We start from the raw sequence: 19448 nt of genomic DNA on the forward strand, positions 1-19448 counted from the left end.
TCACTCCCCGAAATTCTGTACTCAGAGGGAAACTTTGTGCTCACTTCAAAAAGAATTTGAATTTGCCCTCGGTGGAACTGTCGTGGCTCTTAGGTGAGAGGTTCACCCTTCTAGTCTCCGGAGCAGTATTCATATACTTTACTGCATTTCATCTCTGTCCTTGACTTTTATTTATGTGTTTATTTTTAAAAAGATTTTATTTATTTATTTGACAGAGATCACAAGTAGGCAGAGAGACAGGCAGAGGGAGAGGAGGAAGCAGGCTCCCCGCCAAGCAGAGAGCCCGATGTAGGGCTCCATCCCAGGACCTTGAGATCATGACCTGAGCCAAAGGCAGAGGCCCAACCCACTGAGCCACCCGGGTGCCCCTGTCCTTGACTTTTAAATCAAAGTCAATAAATACAGTTGTTGAACTTGGACAGCCCTGCTGTGGTCTATCTAGTGACATTCTACTTACCTATTCTATGATTTTAAAGCCTGATAAGATTAGCTGACAATACAGGAAAGGATGGACACCTCTCAGACTTGGCAGGAAGAGTCAGGCTGGGATTTATACCGTGGCAGTTACAAAGTTCAGAGAGGAAAATGGCCGGGTCCTATAGCACTCCACCTGGAACACTGAGGGGGATAACTGGCTAATTAGCAAAGAAGAGTCACCACCACGCAAAAGTTTCATTATGACCAATTTTATTTCATAACTGCATTGTTGGGCACTTTATGGTATTATGGAGTTCATCCAAGATTTATGTTTGCATATTTTTGAAAAAATTCCCCAAACAATACTTCGATGCACAATGTCCTCCCAATAGTAGTCAGCTTTCGAGATGATTTATACTGTAGCCTCAAGGATGCGAGAACAGTGAAACAAATCTCAATGCTGGGTAGGTTTTTTAACAGTATCTGTCACCATGTCTGGCAAAAAGCTCAAGACTCTCAGTCCTCTTAAACAGTTACTCATTTAAAGCAAAAGCTTTGGGAAAATTCTGTTTTAACCTCTCACGTACCTTTTGATATAAAGACTTAATGCACATTACGTTGCAGACTTCATGCAGTTCATACTTGTTTGCTGTTCTAGGCACTGCTGTAAGCACTACATCAGGACAGACTGAAGCAATCTCGTTTTCGGTATAGGATCACTGAATGGTTTTCAAAATGACCACGCGGAAGTTGCACTGCCCGAGGGATGGTGATGGGATACTTGGGCTACATTTACTAACAGGCACAGAGTTCCAGTTCCGTCCTGTCCTAAACATCACAGAACCAACCAGAGGGTAGATTCGTGAAGGTACCTCATGAAGGCTCTCATCTGGGAGGTGAAATAACATGGAGACGAAAAGATACCTAGAGGTTTCTCACATCAAAGAGGTCATCATTTCTGACTATGCAACCTTTTTTAAGATAAAAGACTGTGTATTTTAAATTACTTCACTGAAATACATTTTGAAGAAAACAGAGCTTTCTGGATAGAAAGCTTCAGCTGACACTGCTGCTCAGTGCCTTAATTTTTTGGTATGTTTGTGTATCGCATCGAGAGCTACAGATTTTCCACAGTGCTTTTCTGCCTCATTCAAGTACAATAAAAGTAGAAATCTATAGAAGCTCTAAGGTTAAACAAACTGTACATTATACAAAAATTAATTTATGGACAGTCAAGAAGTACTGGCAATGCCCTTTATAAATCTTACCAAAGATTCATCACAAAGGCTATTACAATCTATGTATGTGGTTATCACCATACAAATGCCATTTAGATTTATGTGGTACAGAACTGAATATTTGTTAAATGTACATGTGTAAAATCAGCATTTTGCACTATATACATTTCTTTTAAAGTAATAGTATTGTCAATACTAACCGAAGGTTCGGGATTTTCTTATTGCATATTTACTGTTGCTGAGGCAGTTAGTTATAATACAATAATGCAATATCCATAATTATTTTAAATAAACAAAAACATTTCTCCTGCCAACAATATAAAGAATTTTCTAAGATTACACAGAACGTTGCTACATACAGCTTTACACAAATACTGAAAAACATGACCTTAAGGCATCTGCTAGAAAAGCAGATGTGCAAATTTATAGAAACTAAATGATGCAGGAAAAATATTGCACAAAATCCTATTATTTTCAAAATTAAATAGGCTTCTTTCTAAATACGCATGATTCGCTATATCATGACCAAATAAAAATGTTAATAACCAGTTTGCTCAAAACAATTCTGCCTCTTAAGTAAGCTTTAAGAAACAGACACAAAGTATCAGGCTCGACACAGGGAAGATGGGAATCCTCACACAGAATCTGTGAAAGCTATTTCCTTAGATGAAGAAGTGCTTTGGGGAATTAGATTTGGGTATTCATTCCACTTTCTGAAATTTGTGTTCTGACTTACAAATATCTATCCAGAGTCGAGGTCTTTTATGCTAAACAAAATGGTATTTGTACTAGAAAATTTATTGATGAAAATAATTTTTTCTTGAAAATCCAGATTGTCTAGATGAGAAGGAAGAACTACTGCTGATTATGAGAATATTCACAGTTTTCTCCTCTTGATCAGAACTCTTCACGTTATTTAAGAAACAACTAATTCATGAACATTCCTGACTCCTCTTATAAGGTTAGTACAGAATCCAAACAACAGCACTGTTACATACACTTTTAATTGAAGAGGTGGGGATGGGGGGGGGGTCCGCCAGGAGAGGAGGGGACTGCTGTTTCTAGAGAATGCTATTATCAAGATAAAGACAGTCAAAACTAGTTTCCATCAACATGCACCCACACCCTCAGTTAATCCTAAAGTAAGTGAAGTGGCCTAAGTCTTGTGAAGGAGCGTCATTCCATTCTAGAGCCCTGTGCTGCCTGGTCAAAAGATTGAGCAGAGTGGGGACAGAGAATCAGAGAAACAAGGACACTTAGTTTCTAAGAGCTTCAAAGTCTGTCCTTTAAAAGTAGGTATCTTCAATAGCAGCATTATTATACTTTGTTAAAATAATAAGGAAAGTTAATGAAATTAGAAGTGGTACCGTGGTTGTACACTTAGAGCATGTTTTAGATTCAGCAGCTTTAAAGGACTTTTTCTTATTTTGGTGTTAGAATCTTGGGCTAATAACTTCTGAGCAAAATATATTATTATTATTAACAGAGATTTGTCACTTCTTTTCCTTTTAATTGGTCCCTTCAGAGCAGGGACTAAGTTATTATTTTATTTCCTTATAGCCCCAGTTACTGTACCTTGCATACGACCAGTACAAAGAGTCAATAAATGTTTCCTAAGTGCGATGAGTTATTAATAGAAAAATCATCCTGCTAGGTTTTGGTGCCTTCCTAAAATATGCTAAAGTAGGTAACCATCAAGATTTGCCACTTAACAACACACTGACCTAACAAAATAATAGCTTTTAAATTCACACATGACTTTTCTATCCCTCCCCCTAAAATATCCCAGATGCAATATTTAAGGACAAAAAAGGTAAAACCTAGACTGGGATTCAGGGAGTATCATTTAGAGGCCACATAAAAGACTATGCATGAAAGCCAAAGACTTACTCATTTATACAACTCTGGAAGAACAGGTAAAGCTTCTTTGAAAAACAAATCCAAGCAGCAGAGGGGTTTACAAATATTTCATTTTGTTATAATAGAAAGTATGAACATAGGAGAAAATAATACTTTGTTTCAGAATTCACCTTAATTTCACTTCATTCTCCCTATATCCACCATAATACTGGGAAATCTAGCTTAAGAGCAGATTGAACACTCCAAATATTAATGATTTGAAATACTAATACTTTTGGAGTAGTAGTCTCTTGGATAGTAGCCTTCTGGATTTTTTCCAAGAAGAACATGTAGAGCTTTTGTTTTTGCTTTTGTTTTTTAACAGAATATAAAAGCTGATTTTGCATGTTAAAATAAGGCACAGATCCAGTTCAAAATACCTTGATGCAAATGCACTTGTGGGTGGCTAAATTTCCTCACAGTAACAGGCTTGTAGTCAAACATCTCATGAGGTGACCAGATGATAGAAGAACCTCCATTTCTGAGGCCATGATGTTTATTAAGCAAATTTTACCTATGCTACACTCACAATTATCTCATTCTTCAGACTATGAATTCTGAAAGAAAACATGCTTCATTCCAATAGTCATATTAACAGACTTCTTTTTTTTTTAAATTACGAAGAAATATTTGCCAAGCAGATTAACAACCAGGGTGACCTTTTTTCCTTCTCATTTACAACAGCTCTTCTGATAAATCTACTTTTATTACGTTTCGGCAAAGTGAAATGGAATTTTGTAATGAGTATATAAAAGCAAAGTTTGATAAGAACGATGAGTCTTACTTTTGTGTTAATAAAATAAGGATTAAACACTTTTTTCCTTAGTATATACTGACTCCCTCCTTATAGGGAAAACAAGATTTCTCTTTACAAACATGAATGAATAATTGTGCCTAATAAAACATATCTGTTTAGGTTTTGGAATGTAGCTTAGAAAAGAAAAAAACTTGGTCATTTTCTTTAAATTATTTAAAGACTGACCTGGATAAACATTTTTAAGCAATGTTTTTAACAAACCACCTTCTGGGGTCTTTTACCTGAAAACTAAATTCTTCCAGTAAATAGTTTAGGGTACAGTCCTGATGGGGTTCTTGAATGGTTTCTCAAACACATTTTCTAAAATGACACCTAGGGATGTACAGAATATATAGTGAATATACAAATACCAAATGAACCATAACACCAGTTTTTTTTCCTGACTTTATCCCCGTCAATCTATCCTATCCTGAAGCAGTCAATGCATGATGCCTTCTGACATGAATTTCAATGTTCAGCAGTGAGTTTGAGGGAGAAGAGACAAATTTCCTATGTAGAAGAATTCCAAATAATTTATGTAGATACTCCACTCTAAGGGAAAGGAAGCAAAAAGCCCTACTCCTTAGGTGTGGGCTATACACAGTGATCTCCTTCCAAAGACTCCGGCACACAAAGGGAGGGAAAAGAGTATAGTGGAAAAACCTGACAAACACCACCTCAGCTCGGTTATCAAAGTCAACATCAACACTCACAAATCGTGCTGACATTATGTACCATGGTTATGGTATAATGAAAATGACACTTTACTTCTGTAACCTTCCTCCTGCAAACCCACAATCACAGTATAATTGTGAGAAAAAGAGCAGACACATTCTAATAGAGGGACATTCTATAATATATTCGACCAGCAGATCAGTCCTCTTTAAACCCATCAAGGTAATCAGAAACAAGGAAAGTCTGAGAAAATGTCACAGCCAAGAGGACTTGAAAGACACATGACAACCAGATGTAATGTGGTATCTAGAATTAGATTCTAGGATAGAAAAAAGACATCAGGGAAAAACTAAGGAAATCTGAATAAAGCATGGACTATCAATATTGGTGCATGAATTGTGGCAAATGTACCATACCAATGTGAAATATTAATCACAGGGGAAATTGTATGAGGGACGTAATGGGAACTCTCTGCATTGCCTAATTTTTCTGTAGATCTAAAACTTTTAAGATATTAAGTCAATTATTTTAAAAAAGTAAATTTGAGATGATAAGAAACATTCTGAATTACTACTTAAGGAAAAAAAAAAAAAAAAAGACAGGAACATTTCTTTATCAGGACAGTTCGTGTTGCATTTGGCTTTCTGGGGCTGGGTTCCTAGACAGCAAAGGCATACAGAGAGACTGAAAAAATTTTAAAGTGTCTCATTTGTAAACAGAAGTCATTAATTTCACATTGTAATTCAGCACTTCATATATTTCACTGAGTGAAAGGTCAATATGTACCTTTATACATTTTGGAAAACATGGCTGCAGTGTCCACAAGAGAGCTTTTCAACTTTGAAAAATGAATTTTGTCCTTGATGCAATGAATAGAAAAAGGCATTATTGCTCTGCAGAACACTTATAACTTATCCTTCAAAATTTACAGATAATTCCATAAATTATTAAAGTATGCTAAATATAGGCTTAGGATTAAGGCAGTTAGTAGGTCAACAGTTTCAGCAGTTTCAGGCTAGTTTTGATATCCTGATCAGTTCATGCTTGACCAGATTAGTATAGTAGCTACTTGTTAGGTGCAAGGGTTATATATGCATATTAGTTTAAATAAAATGAATGGCATTAAGCACCAAATACTGGGAAATCATATGTTTGACATATACTTCCATGATACATACATACTAGTACCTGATTTAAGAGCACAGTAGGAGAATCAGCGTTACATTTAAAAATCAATCGATAATGTATACTCACGAGATGAATGAGTGGGGAAAATGTATGCTCCAAATGCAAAATAATGTTTAGACAGTACTAAGAATTGTCATCCTTACAAATAATTCTGTTTACTACAGAGATTACAAGGAATCATAAAATGTCCCCATTGAAGCAAGGATGCAAGTGAGTGACTCCTAATCACTGATTTAAGCTTGGTTTCCACTTGCGTTTTCTTCTGAAATGTTTAAGTCTTGCTGGAAGGCAGATGTCATGTGACATAAGGACACCACTTCATGAAGCAGTCCAGTATCTCCTGAAGTCTCTTTGGCTTCTTTCCCTTCTTTCTCCCAAGGAACAAAAGTAGATGAATGTCGCCCAAGGCTGGGTGTAAGCAGATCGTCTGAAATCTGGCTTAGTGTTTTTTTCTTTTCTGGTTTAGCTTTTTCATTTTCAGAAATTTCAGGCGAAGCTAGCTGGAGAGTCAATCCTGAAGTAGAAGCTGCCTTTTCCATGACCGCAGGCCCCCTCACATTGTCAGCATTGAGGTATTTTTCATTGTTTTCCTCTTTCAGGATAAACAGAGAATCTGTCAAGCCGCTAGAGGAAACCCGCTTCCGGGGAGAGGGAGGAAGGTGTTTGCCGTGGAGGGCGCTATCGTCTTGTCCGAGATGCCACTCGGTTTGATCACCAGAACCACAACAAAGCAGGGCCAGGTTATTCTCACTAGGTGCATTGGATGTATTCTGAAAGGAGAAACAACACATTCAGAATCATTTTAATGAGATTATAATGTTACATTAGCATTTTTTTTCCATTTTGAAATAAAATATTAACATTTTTCAAGGCTGGCAACTTGGAAGTCCCCCCCAGAGGAAATAGAGCATCGACAGTTAATTCTGAACACCTGCAAATGGCTCTATTAACAAGAAAATTTATAAACATATACAATTTTTATTTGTCAATTATACTTCAACAAAGCTGAAAAAGCAAATGAAAAGAACTTGCCATCTGCCCTCCCCCTGAAACCCTAAATAGACCAACTACCTCAATGCCAAGTTCTGGAATTACTTACAGTCACCACAGGGTGGCCATTACTCATACTTCCATCTCTAGTGTTTTTAAAACATTCATATCAGTTTGTTTAACATACTCTTCATTTTTGAAGCAATATAATGAAAAAGTACTTGAACTGAGACATCTCTTAAACATTTTTTGAAGATCCAGGAAATATAGTAAAAAAGTGGGAACACTTCACATTTAAATAATTCCCCAGAAAAGACAACTCTAAAACTAGACTATAAGAGAATATTATGGCTTGAAAAAATTATTTTCAATGGATGTCAACAACCACAAGAATTGGATAGATAAATGAGAAAATACTGGAATTCTGAAGCTAGAAATAAGTCTTAATGATTAAAATTTCATATTTTTGAAGATCTGACTACTCACCTGTTTGTTAGAGGTTAAATGCTTCGATCAACTAAGATTATAACATGAGGCAATTCACACCCAAGGGTAAGAATGTTTTCATTTAAGTTTATAGGTTGAAAAAATCAACTAACCGTAGGTTTATAATCAATATCATCCATTGATCTGAAGAAATCCAAGCTCTTAGCTGCTGCTAGCTTTCCCTGGTCTGAGCTGTGTGTGCTCAATGTGTCTAAGATTTCTCCTAGGAGGTCCATTTCGCCTGAGTAAGGAGTCTTTACTCTTGTTTCAACGGAGTCATCGCTTTCATAAAAATAAGCAGACGCTTCTTCTCCATCTTCAGAGGACAACCTGAGAGAAAATGAAGCACGTGCTAGCCATCCCGCAGCCACCCAGTTACATTCAATGAGTGAGACAGTCTTGAAACCAAAGTGCTTTTCCATGGAACCACAACAAAATGGCGAATTGGCTCAATGCCAAATTCTTTACAGTGATGTGTGGAAACCAATTCAAAAAGGGGAACTTTTGAGTACGTGTACTATGAAAATACAAACAAATAGCTATGGGACCTTAATCAATCTGGAAGCAGAAGCAGTGCTTTTCACACAGTCTAATTCTGTGGGATTTGGGACATTAGCCTTAGAATAGTAGATGGAACATTTGGAAACTTTGCTATAGCCCGAGTTCACGTTCAGTATTTGTATGTGGTTTTCCCTTTATTTATCCACTTGTTTTAGAGAAGAATGCATATTCCTTAATGTAGACAAAGATATACTTAATGGAGAAAAAAGACTGTGCATTTTGTCACCCCCATATAAGTTTAAATTATTTAAAAAAAAAACCTAAATGTCTATTATTATTTCCCTTACTTTATAGTGAAATTAATTTTTAATACTTTGTATTAAAATTTCCTCTTCTGATATCACCACAGATTTAAACCCCTCCCCTTCCCCAACTTGGTTTAATGGACATTTCTTAATGTTTCTGCCATTTAACCTGCCCCTCTTCACTAGCAGGGTAGGGGCCTAACTTAGGTGGGCTTCTATTTCCCCTTTAACACTATCGCAGATATTTCTGTAGGCCTTACCACTTTCCAAGAACAAGGTATTTCAGGTCTATCTTGCTTTCCCATCTCAAGATTCATTCCCCATAAGACTCCAAGGAGCACTGGTTCCTTTTGCTGAAGAACATTGCAAGGGAGCAAAATCTAATCTCTTGGATTATACATCCTTTGAATTATCTTCTAAAATCCTAAAACTTCTGCTTTTCAGCCACAACACTTAGTAGGACACTAAAATCCATCGCGACTTACTTGCTCGCTCTCTCGTCATCGTCGTCATCATACAGAGCACCATCAAGGCTCTTTAGGGGTCTTTTTAGGCGTGCCTAGAGAGAATTGACCATAAATTGGCATTAGTAGGTAAAATAAGTCTTTTTCATGAATTTTAAAGGAATAATTTGATCTAACAAGGAATACTTTTAAAAGAAATATGGGGGCATCTGGGTGGCTCAGTGGGTTAAGCCTCTGCCTTCAGCTCAGGTCATGATCCCAGGGTCCTGGGATCGAGCCCTGCATCGGGCTCTCTGCTCAGCAGAGAGCCTGCTTCCTCCTCTCTCTCTCTCTGCCTGCTTCTCTGCCTACTTGTGATTTCTGTCTGTCAAGTAAAGTAAAAAAAAAAAAAAAAGAATTTGTTTCTAAAAGAAATATGAATTCAGGATTTTTTAATATTAACCAATCACTTGACAAGGTGTGGATTAAGAAGGGGAGGGAATCAGACAACTGATGTCAACATTTACAGCTCAAACCAACAGACAAAAACCAAATCACTGGATTGAATACACACACACACACACACACACACACACACACAATGCTCTAGTCTGCCAGTCCCTGGTTTAAAAACACTTGACTTATAATCAATCACATCCCCATGCACTTATTCCCTACTTTTAATAACATCAATATTTGCCAATCTTGTTTATCTGTCTCCCCAATTATTTTAAGGCAGTACTTCTCAATACTTAACGTATGTATAACTCTCTTGGAGATCACAGTAAAAATGTAGCTCTGACTCTACTGGGTTCTAAGGATGAGGCCAGAGGTTCTGCATTTCTAACAGGCTCTGTTAGTGCTGCCGGATCTGAAGGTCTCACACTGAATAGCAAGGTTTTGAACCGAATGCTAGACAACCTATCATTTCACCTGTAAACACTTCACTATATATCTTTAACAGATATCATTATTATACCATACAAATTAACAATTATTCTTTAACATCCTCTATTCTCAGACCATTCTCATATGCTCTTATGAACCCCCGCCCAGATATTTTAGTTTATGTGGACCAGAATCTCAACATGGTTAACACCATTTGGTTGACATGTCTGTCAAGTCTCCTGCAGAGACTATCAGTTCTGCCTTCCCCATCCTTTTGCTATTTGTGTCCTTGAATAAGTGATTTTTTTCCTCCTCCTATAAACTGGCAGTCACATCTGGAAGCTTGGTTAGATTCAGTTTCTGGTTTTTTGTTTTTCTTCTGTTTTTGGCAAGATTATGCTACATGTGTTGAGATGTGTTTTTATACTGCATACGTAACATTAAGATGTCTCACTTTTGGTGGTTCTAAGATCCATTAATCCTTAGAATCCTGATTCAGGTTAGCTGATACCATCCATTATGAATTTGCTTTCACTTGATGGTTTTAGCACCCAACGATAATCCTTGGGTAAATTAATTATGCAGACGGGGCTTCAAAATTATGCTTTTCAAAAGCATTCCTTCTATCTTTATTTGTTGGCATTCTATCAAGAGTTTTGTTCTATTAACTATTTGGCTATTCTGAAATACGAGGTGTACAGTAGAGATGGGATAAATCCTTGATGCTTTCCTTTTGTTCAACAATTTCCAGAATAATGAGCTAATGCCTACCAGTCTCTGAAGGTGAGCTGTGAGGGTTTTTTAAAAGTCATCATCATCTGTATATATCTGATGTGGCTCAGCCTATCACAGTTGTTGTTCTTGATTTTTTAAAAAAGATTTATTTATGGGAGAGACAGAGAGAGCATGTGAGTGCGAGAGTATACATGATGGGAAGGGGGGGCAGAGGCAGGGGAGAGGGAAAGGATCTCCAGCAGACTCTGCGCTGAGCGACCTGGGCATCCTTCTTGATGTCTGATCAGTCTAGACTTTTGAATGACACCATAATTATGTTTTTAAAACACAACCATTAATGCTTCTTAACTTTTAGAGATACATCTTGAATATTTGCAGGCTAAACTATGTGTGATGTGCTATGTTACTTCAAAAAAAGCCAGGGGTGGGGCAGGATCACAGGAAGGGCTGGTACTGAAATAAGACTGACCGTACATTGACAACCGTTGAAGCTGTACTTTTGAAAGGTATCCAGGAATCTTTTTTTTTTTTTTTTAAGATTTGAGAGGGAACAAATGGGAGGCACAGATGGAAAGAGAGAGAGAGAGAGAGAAGCAGACTCCACATGGAGCATGGAGCCCGACGTGGGGCTTGATCTCAGAACCATGAGATCATGAACTGAGCCAAAACTAAGAACCTCATGCTCAACCAACCGTGCCACCCAGATGTCCCATGGTACGCAGGAGTTCTTCTAAGCTTTTTACTTTAACATGTTTGGATTATGTTAAGTGTTCTATCCACAATAAAATAATTTTTTAAGTTTTTGTTTTTTTTTTTTAATGGTCCCATCTTAGGTCAGTGTTAGCCCAGTCAAATTGTTTCCTGTGTCCTTTAAACATGATCTCAGAAGCTCTTTAGTAAGCTTCTTCATTTTGGCCTAACATAATGTGTCATTTCAACTTGTGCATTTTCTGCATCAGACATGGAATCAGCCACTTCCTATATGAGTTTGGTTCTTTCTTTTAAGTAGGCAATGACATTTAAAAGGCCAGAGTCTGGGTGCCATGGGTGCCCATGGCTGCAAACCATGTTTCTGAATGGACGGCTGCAAAGCTGAATTTGAAGACTTGAACCATCGTATCATCAGAGGACTAACTTTCTGTCTTCCGATTCTGATCTCCACATCTAGGTAACTGTTTTCTTCTACTGCAGCCGTAAAGAATAAGCAAATGTCTAGAATCTATGGTACTTGATCCTTACTCCTCCCCGTCCTCTATGCCCATGCCGGCAGTGGTAGGAAGGGGAAGAATGAGTAGAGAGAAATACATTTTTAACCCCTGGTGGAATGTGTAGAGAGTTTCTCCAGAAGTTTGGTGATTAGTTATGTATTTGGGTGTAAAACTGTAATATCATTTTACGACAAGTTTAAGGTATGTGAGTTAAAAAGAAATTTGAGGAATGGCCTAGGTACACAACTGCCACTTACAATATTATTTCTGAAGGGAAAATACATTTCATCCATCCCCTCCCAAACTCACAAAATACAGTACAATTCTTTGTTTCGAAAAACAAGTCATTACTATTACACTGACATCTGTATATGCTTAACATTATGCCAACTAGGGGTCATGCATTCAATTTTTGCAAAAACAAAACAAAACAAATCAGAACTAAAACCAAACAAAACTACGAGGGAGCTGAGACTTCCTGCTGTTATTTAAAAAATAATTTTTGCCTATTTAAGAATTAATACAAGATATTAAATACATAGCTTAATATTTATGCTTGTAAATACTTCGGAAAGAACTCTCATATACACACAGTGGGGCTAGGGTCTAGGAATACAGAGTAGCATTAGGCTGAGTCTTTGCCATTAAGGAGCTCAGAGTCTAATGAACCCCCTGATCAGTCTGGAGGTATACCACAAGGCTCCATAATTTGCCCAAGGCCATACACCTTATCAAGAACAGGAACCAGAGCCAATGTATTTCTCTGCTGTGTTGCTGGTCCCTTGTTCATTTTCTTTCACAATTTACTTTTATATTCTAGATCTGCCTGCATATACTAGAGATTCTCAGTTGTTTTATTCTGTGTTGTTAACCACAACTTTTGTTTTGTTTTGTTTTTATGAAGCTACTCCCATAAGCTTCACAAGTATGTTTGAAATTGGTTTTTTTATTTCCTAACTAGGCAAGGGTCCTATCAATTTCTAAACAGAGATGTTGTTAAATGGTATATCTTGTAATGAACTTTCACAATAGAATTAAAACCAGAAGTACAACGGATCAGTATAATATTCTACTTTCTGTGAGTGTTAAGATTTGTACTCTCTAAACTCTTAGTGCCTACACGTACAAGTTGTTGGTTATCTGAAATCAGCTCCTAATTAGTAGTGACTGGATCGATCTCAGAATGTAGGAACTGCAGTCTCCATATATGAAGTGACAAGATCCAAACACATAATCAGTGTGTCAAGTGCTTGAGGACATCAAATTGCATAATTGGTGAAGGTCGCACAGGAAAAACAAAGGGAGAAAAAAGTTACAATTTGATGAACATTCAAGACAGGGAAAAATGGCAGCTTGTGCAACAAGAGCATCATCAGTTTCTGAGCTTTTATGAACCCAGATTATCCCTCCATTACTGTTTCTGGTGGGCTGGGACTCGGGCACCATGCTTTCAGAGGAAATAAAGGATTGTTCCCACTATGCCCAGAACACACAACACAAGGCAAAAAGACCTGGTCAGCAATTTGTAAAGAGAAGTCTTTTATGGATAATTGATAGCAAGTAAGCTTAGAGCACAGAAAATATTATAGCCAGTTACAGTACATCTTTACCTGGGTTCACAAATCATGGATACACTGTTACTGAAAACCTGCACACTAAACTAAACAGAAACTGAAATATAAACAACTAAGAAAGAGAAAAGTAATCTCAATACACAGAATAAAAATAAAATACATACACTTTTTTTTTAATAATACAACTGACCTTTGGGAAGAAGTACAGATCTTTTTTTTTAACTGTAACAGTAATGAACAGGTGCAAATGCCAGTGGAATGAGTTTTGTATATTATATGTATTCAGAGAAAAAAATCTCTATTTAAGATCCAGACAGAAATCTCACAGGAAGAAGCATGGAACAGGAAAGTTTGCAAGGGGAGATAAACGCTTTCATCATAAATGATTATGTCCCACTTCTTGAAGTAAACTCCAAGACAGTCATAACATGGCCTATAGTTAGGAACAGATGCTTTTTTTTTTTTTAAAAGAATGATTATGAAGTGATTGAGAGATAAAGCTATAAACAGTCAACATGGTAAAAAAAAAAATTGGAGAATAGGAAAAAAAATAAGTGGATTCCTAAGGGGGGGATAAAAACCTTAAAAATATTTTTTCAGGGGCACCTGGGTGGCTCAGTGGGTTAAAGCCTCGGCCTTTGGCTCGGGTCATGATCCCAGGGTCCTGGGATCAAGTCCCACATCGGGCTCTCTACTCAGTGGGGAGCCTGCTTCCTCCTTGCTCTCTGCCTGCCTCTCTGCCTACTTGTGATCTCTGCCTGTCAAACAAATAAATAAAATCTATCGGGGCACCTGGGTGGCTCAGTGGTTAAGCCTCTGCCTTCAGCTCAGGTCATGATCTCAGGGTCCTGGGATCGAGTCCCACATTGGGCTCTCTGCTCTGCAGGGAGCCTGCTTCCTCCTCTCTCTGCTTGCCTGTCTGCCCGCTTGTGATCTCTCTCTGTCAGATAAATAAAATCTTTAAAAAAAAAAAAATCTATCTATCTATCTATCTATTTTTTTTTCAAAGATCTACTGAATGATGTGACATCCTGCATGCATGTGGAAACTTAGTGGACAGCGGGGCAAGCTGGTCACCGCCTGGGTGTCTGCTGTTTGCCATTATTTAGGCTCTTCCCTTTTCTGCATTTTGAAATCTGTGTAGCTTTTTTCATAACTTTTAAAAAATATTTATTTGAGAGAGAGAGAGAGTCTTCCCTTTTCTGCACTTTGAAATCTGTGTAGTTTTTTTAAATAACTTTTTTAAAAAATATATATATTTATTTATTTATTTGAGAGCGAGAGAGAGAGAGAGCAAGTGCAGGGCGCAGAGGAAGGGAGAGAGAATCTCAAGCAAGCAAACCCTGCGCTGAGCCGGGAGCCTGACATGGGACTCGATCTTACCACCCTGAGATCATAACCTGAGCTGAAATCAAGAGTTGGACGCTTAACTGACTGTGCTACCCAGGTGCCCCCATAACTTTTTATAAAAAGGGTGAAGAGACTTTTTCTTTCCTGGTCAGAATACCAATAATAGCTTTATTTTGGTTTGGTTTGGTTTTTAAAATTTATTGCCACAAGGGACAGAACTGTAATGTTGTTTTTGCTGCCTCCAATCTTAGGACTTGTTAATGGAGTGGGATGACATTTTCTGGGGGTCTGCAAAGTTAGCCACCAGACTCTTTTAATCATAAAACTCAAGCTTTTCAGGTTCTGATATTTTAAAACATGATTACTGTTGTAGGAAATGGAGGTACTATAGTTAATAATTAAGTCACACACAAAAGAAAACAGTTACATTGTATACATTTTAGCACTTGGTATCACACTTATTTTCATAATCTCAGGCAAAATCCCTTGGTCTGTTATTTGTTTGATACCAGTGACCAAATCTAACTTAGAGATTAATAAATTCACTTAAGTAACATTTTATTTAGATAAACAATACTCATAAAAATGTACAGATAGAGTTTCTGCCAATGAAATGTAACCATTTCAACCATTAAAATATCTCACCGTACACATGGGTTAAAAAAAATACAACTAAAATTAAGAGGATATCTGTGCATCCTTCAGCATCCCACAGTTTAATTTTTAAAACCTAAATACACATTTGCCAGAATGTGCCTCAATGTTCCTTTTTAAAAAAAAATCCTTGTCTGGTAATTTTACTCCCTTGGTTGATTAAAAGCATTAATTTCCTCCAAGGTAAAAGTCAAACTTTTTGGCATTAAGGAGAGACTCCCATCCAAACATGGTCAAGACCTACCTTCTTGCTTTTTCTTTTTGTTCTTCTCCCCATGTCTAACTGGCCACCACCCACTCCTTTGCCACAGCAAATGACTTGTTAGTTTCCATAATAGAATTCATCATTATACCACTGCACATAAGGTACTCTTTGTCAGAATTTACCTTCACTTTCTTCTTTACTGGAAAAAAAAATGGTACTCATTCTTCAATACATAACTCAAATGTAACTCTGTGAATACCTGCTCTTTGTGTGGCCACATATTTGGCAAACATCAGGCCAATGGATTAATGATGCTGTATTATTTGTTTATGTGTCTGCCTGCAGCATTGTACCCTGAGCTTTCTGTAAGCAAGAGCAACGTCTCACGCTTCTTTGTGACCTCTGGGCTCTTTTGTATGACTTCTCAGCGTGGAAAACAGAGGTATGTATATAACAGGTGCTTACTGGTTGTTTGTGGAATAAAGAGATACCAAGGAGTCAGAGAAAAATGAGATGTAGCTGCTGCTTTGTTTTCAGGAAGTGCAGAGTAGTAGCTTTTAGCTGGTTTTCAAGAAATATTTGTTGAAGGAAACAAACAACAAAAAAAGGATAAATAACTTTCTTTGTTTTGCTCTTCATTTATCAGGTCTTGCAAGTCTAGGCCCTTGGTCCCTTGCTCACTTCATTTAGTTTGTTCTAACCCACAAGGCATTGCTATGGCCTTCTTTCAATCTGTTATATTTGCCCTGACTTGTTCTACCACAGGACCTTTGCACATGTTGATTTCTCTCCCTAAAAAGTTCTTCACTTACATTTATTCCCTGTCCCTATGCCTAGTGTCTATCTACACATATCTATTCTCATTTGAAAATCTAAGTCTCTATTATCCTCTCAGTAGAATGCTACAGCTTCTAAACTGCTGATAGAGAGCTCTTTTAAAAGGCAAACTTAACAATACTACATTCCTCTTTAAATTCAATGGTCCCATACAATTTTGAGGATAAATCTCATCCTCCTTACCTTTGCCCAGAGGGATCAGGCTGAGTTAATCTCTTTGAAGGTTTTATTCGCTATACAGATGTCTGCTCCCACACTACCATGCCCTTTTCCTTGCTTGTATGCTTCCCAGTGTCTTCTGCCCCTGACCTACATGTGTTGATGTGTCTACAAGAACTTCCCTTTCCATGGTGTTTCCCCTCTTTTTCTAATTGTCCCTCATGCCTTGGCTCATGAGTTCCACCTTCAGAAAATATTTCCTCATTCATCAATCAATTCATATGCCACCTAGAGTACCTGTACACATGTTTCTCATGGAACTTGTCCATCCCACTGTACCATGATCATGGTTAAATTCTCTTTCTCCCACTGTACAGGAGATTCTTGATGGCAGGTATCTTACTAATTTACCTCTCATACCCTCACCAAGCATGTGTGTAGTACATATTAGTGTCAGAAAAACTGTTAAAGACTTTGAAAGGAACAAAACATTATGGAGTGTCCTATCAGTGGAATTCTGGATGTTGTTTAGAAGACTTTGTGGGGTTGATTCTACAGGTACTCTGCATCCTTCATTGTCTTTATCTACCTTGTCAGGATACAACTGGACACAAATCATGCAACCAAGTAGAAGTTAGGATAAGCCACTATTATGAAACAAAGGTTGGCTATATTTATGGGGCCAATGACAACAATACCTTCCCCCAAAAACCTGCTTGGTGCCTGTATGACAGAGTCCGGCTTTACAAGTGCCTCACCAAGCAAGTCAGGGAACAACAAATCTGGAGAACTTAAAGAATTCACTCTAATTTACAGGCATTTCAGATAGGACTTATGGTGGAAAGATTTCCTTGGACTTGATTTCCTAGCCCTCAAGATAGGAATAACAGTATTGTACAAGCCCAAACTGAGATTTCTTATGAAAACTCCAGAAAGGGGTTGCCTGGGTGACGGGTGCCTGCGTGACTCAGTTAAGTGTCTGACTCATGATGTTGGCTTAGGTCATGTTCTCATGGATCATGGGATGGAAAACCTGTGTCAGGCTTCACACTCAGCAGGGAGTCTCCTTGGGATTCTCTCTTCCCTTTCCCTCTGCCCCTCCCTCCACTCACTCTCTCCATCTCTTTCTCTTTCTAGAATAAATCTTTAAAATAGAGAAAGAAGAGAGAAAGAAAGGAAAGAAAGAAAGAAGAGAGAGAGAAAGGGAAGGGAAAAAGAAAAGAAAACTTCCAGTAAGAAATAAATTCTCTGGCCTTAAAGCTAGTCAGTACTGCACAGCTCTAGATTTATAAAGCAAAGTAAAGGAGACTTACACAGTGAATTATCATTCTTATTGCTTCAATATAAATAATAGGACAAACCTAATGAGAACAGCCTTTTATTTTTTTGATCAAACATAATCTTCAGGATTATTATTACAGGGAAAACTATAAAAGATTTTGAAATGGGCAAAAAACTACCTGTGTCTTTTCAAAGGAATTTTTGCTGTTGTCTAGCATTCCTTCCCAGGATTATTTGATACTAATGTGGTCTGTACCACTCATAGTCTCTGACTATTTGTAACCCTACAGGAACAGAAGTCAACCTATGGAGGACTGGTGGCAATGCAACAGCTTCATGTCCATAGAGATATAATTTGTCCAGTAAAGACGCAATTATTATGGTAGAGATATTGATAAGTTTGGGTATTCTTTACTATATACACTTCAGTATTCCTGACTAAGTGTCTGTCCTTCAAATTATCTGTCGTATCAGCTTTTAACATCTTACCAATTCCCTCAATAGGTAATGAGCAAAATAAGAGAGTTATATAAAATTATTCTTTAAAGCAGGCATTTACTGTTTCCTGAATAAATGAGTACCTCCATACATAGTAGGTAGTTTCTGTTGAGTATTTAAATAATTAAAAACTGATAGGGGTGCCTGGGTGGCTCAGTGGGTTAAGGCCTCTGCCTTTGGCCTAGGTCATGATCTCAAGGTCCTGGGATCGAGCCCCGCATCAGGCTCTCTGCTCAGCACCATTATATCATTTGTGTCATTCCACAAAGATTACAGAAATGCCTTTCTATGTGCTAGGGTACAATGATAACTGAGAACAAGGCTCCCTGCCCTCATGTAGATTAAATTCTAATAAGTTAACACAAATTAAATTGTATAGCCATAAATTAACATTACATACGGCTGTGATAATTTGTACTATAGTAGATTTCTTTGAGGAATTTGACCCTAGTTGGGGAAATCAAGGAAGTCTTTCCATGAAAGATGTTTGAGTTGAGCCCTAAAAGGTCAGCAGGTATAAGTAGATGATGATAAGAGAACAAGATGTGCAAAGGCCCTGTGGTGGGATGAGCACCAGCATGTTTAATGGAACGAAAGGCTGCTATGAGAGCACCGTGGGTTAAAAACCTGTGCTGGTGCACAGGCTCTTTAAGGGTGCATTAATTTTGCAATACCTTTTTGATCACTAGATGGCAGATATATACTAAGAAGCCAAAAAACTGGATAAATTTAAATTTATGGAGGGTTTTAAGGAAATGGGGAAGATCAGAAGATCTAGCAAGAAAAAGTGGGAGATGAAAAATTGGTTGGGGAGGGGGGGGATACACCTAACCTTGCAGGCTCTGATAACGGAGAATAACAGAAAGTCAATTATTGTTTTATTTACTTTCAACCAATATTTGAGAACCTACTGAAAGCTGCTATTGTGCATTCCTTAAAATAAGGTAGTAACCATATCTCAATTTTGGGGCACCTAGGTGGTTCAGTGGGTTAAGCTTCTGCCTTCGGGTTGGTTCATGATCCCAGGGTCCTGGGATCGAGCCCCACATCGGGCTCTCTGCTCAGTAGGGAGCCTGCTTCCCCCCCCCTCTCTGCCTACCTCTCTGCCTACTTGTGCTCTC

The 19448-nt window shown here is 37.8% G+C and overlaps 1 protein-coding gene across 5 annotated transcripts in view; it reads right to left on the reverse strand.

The window, feature by feature from the left end:
* Positions 1–670: 670 nt before the first annotated feature.
* Positions 671–19448, reverse strand: part of DENND1B (DENN domain containing 1B) — a 266328-nt gene continuing 247550 nt past the window's right edge. For all 5 annotated transcript variants that reach the window (XM_047704392.1, XM_047704388.1, XM_047704391.1 and 2 more), the window contains 3 exons: positions 8981–9054; positions 7803–8019; positions 671–6983 (listed from right to left, as the gene is read on the reverse strand). In XM_047704392.1, the coding sequence (XP_047560348.1) occupies positions 6447–6983; positions 7803–8019; positions 8981–9054 (828 nt within the window). In that variant the 3' untranslated portion in view covers positions 671–6446. The remainder of the gene's footprint in view (positions 6984–7802; positions 8020–8980; positions 9055–19448) is intronic.

The sequence above is a fragment of the Lutra lutra genome, chromosome 15 (assembly GCF_902655055.1).
Source record: "Lutra lutra chromosome 15, mLutLut1.2, whole genome shotgun sequence".
In the NCBI taxonomy this organism is placed as follows: domain Eukaryota; kingdom Metazoa; phylum Chordata; class Mammalia; order Carnivora; family Mustelidae; genus Lutra; species Lutra lutra.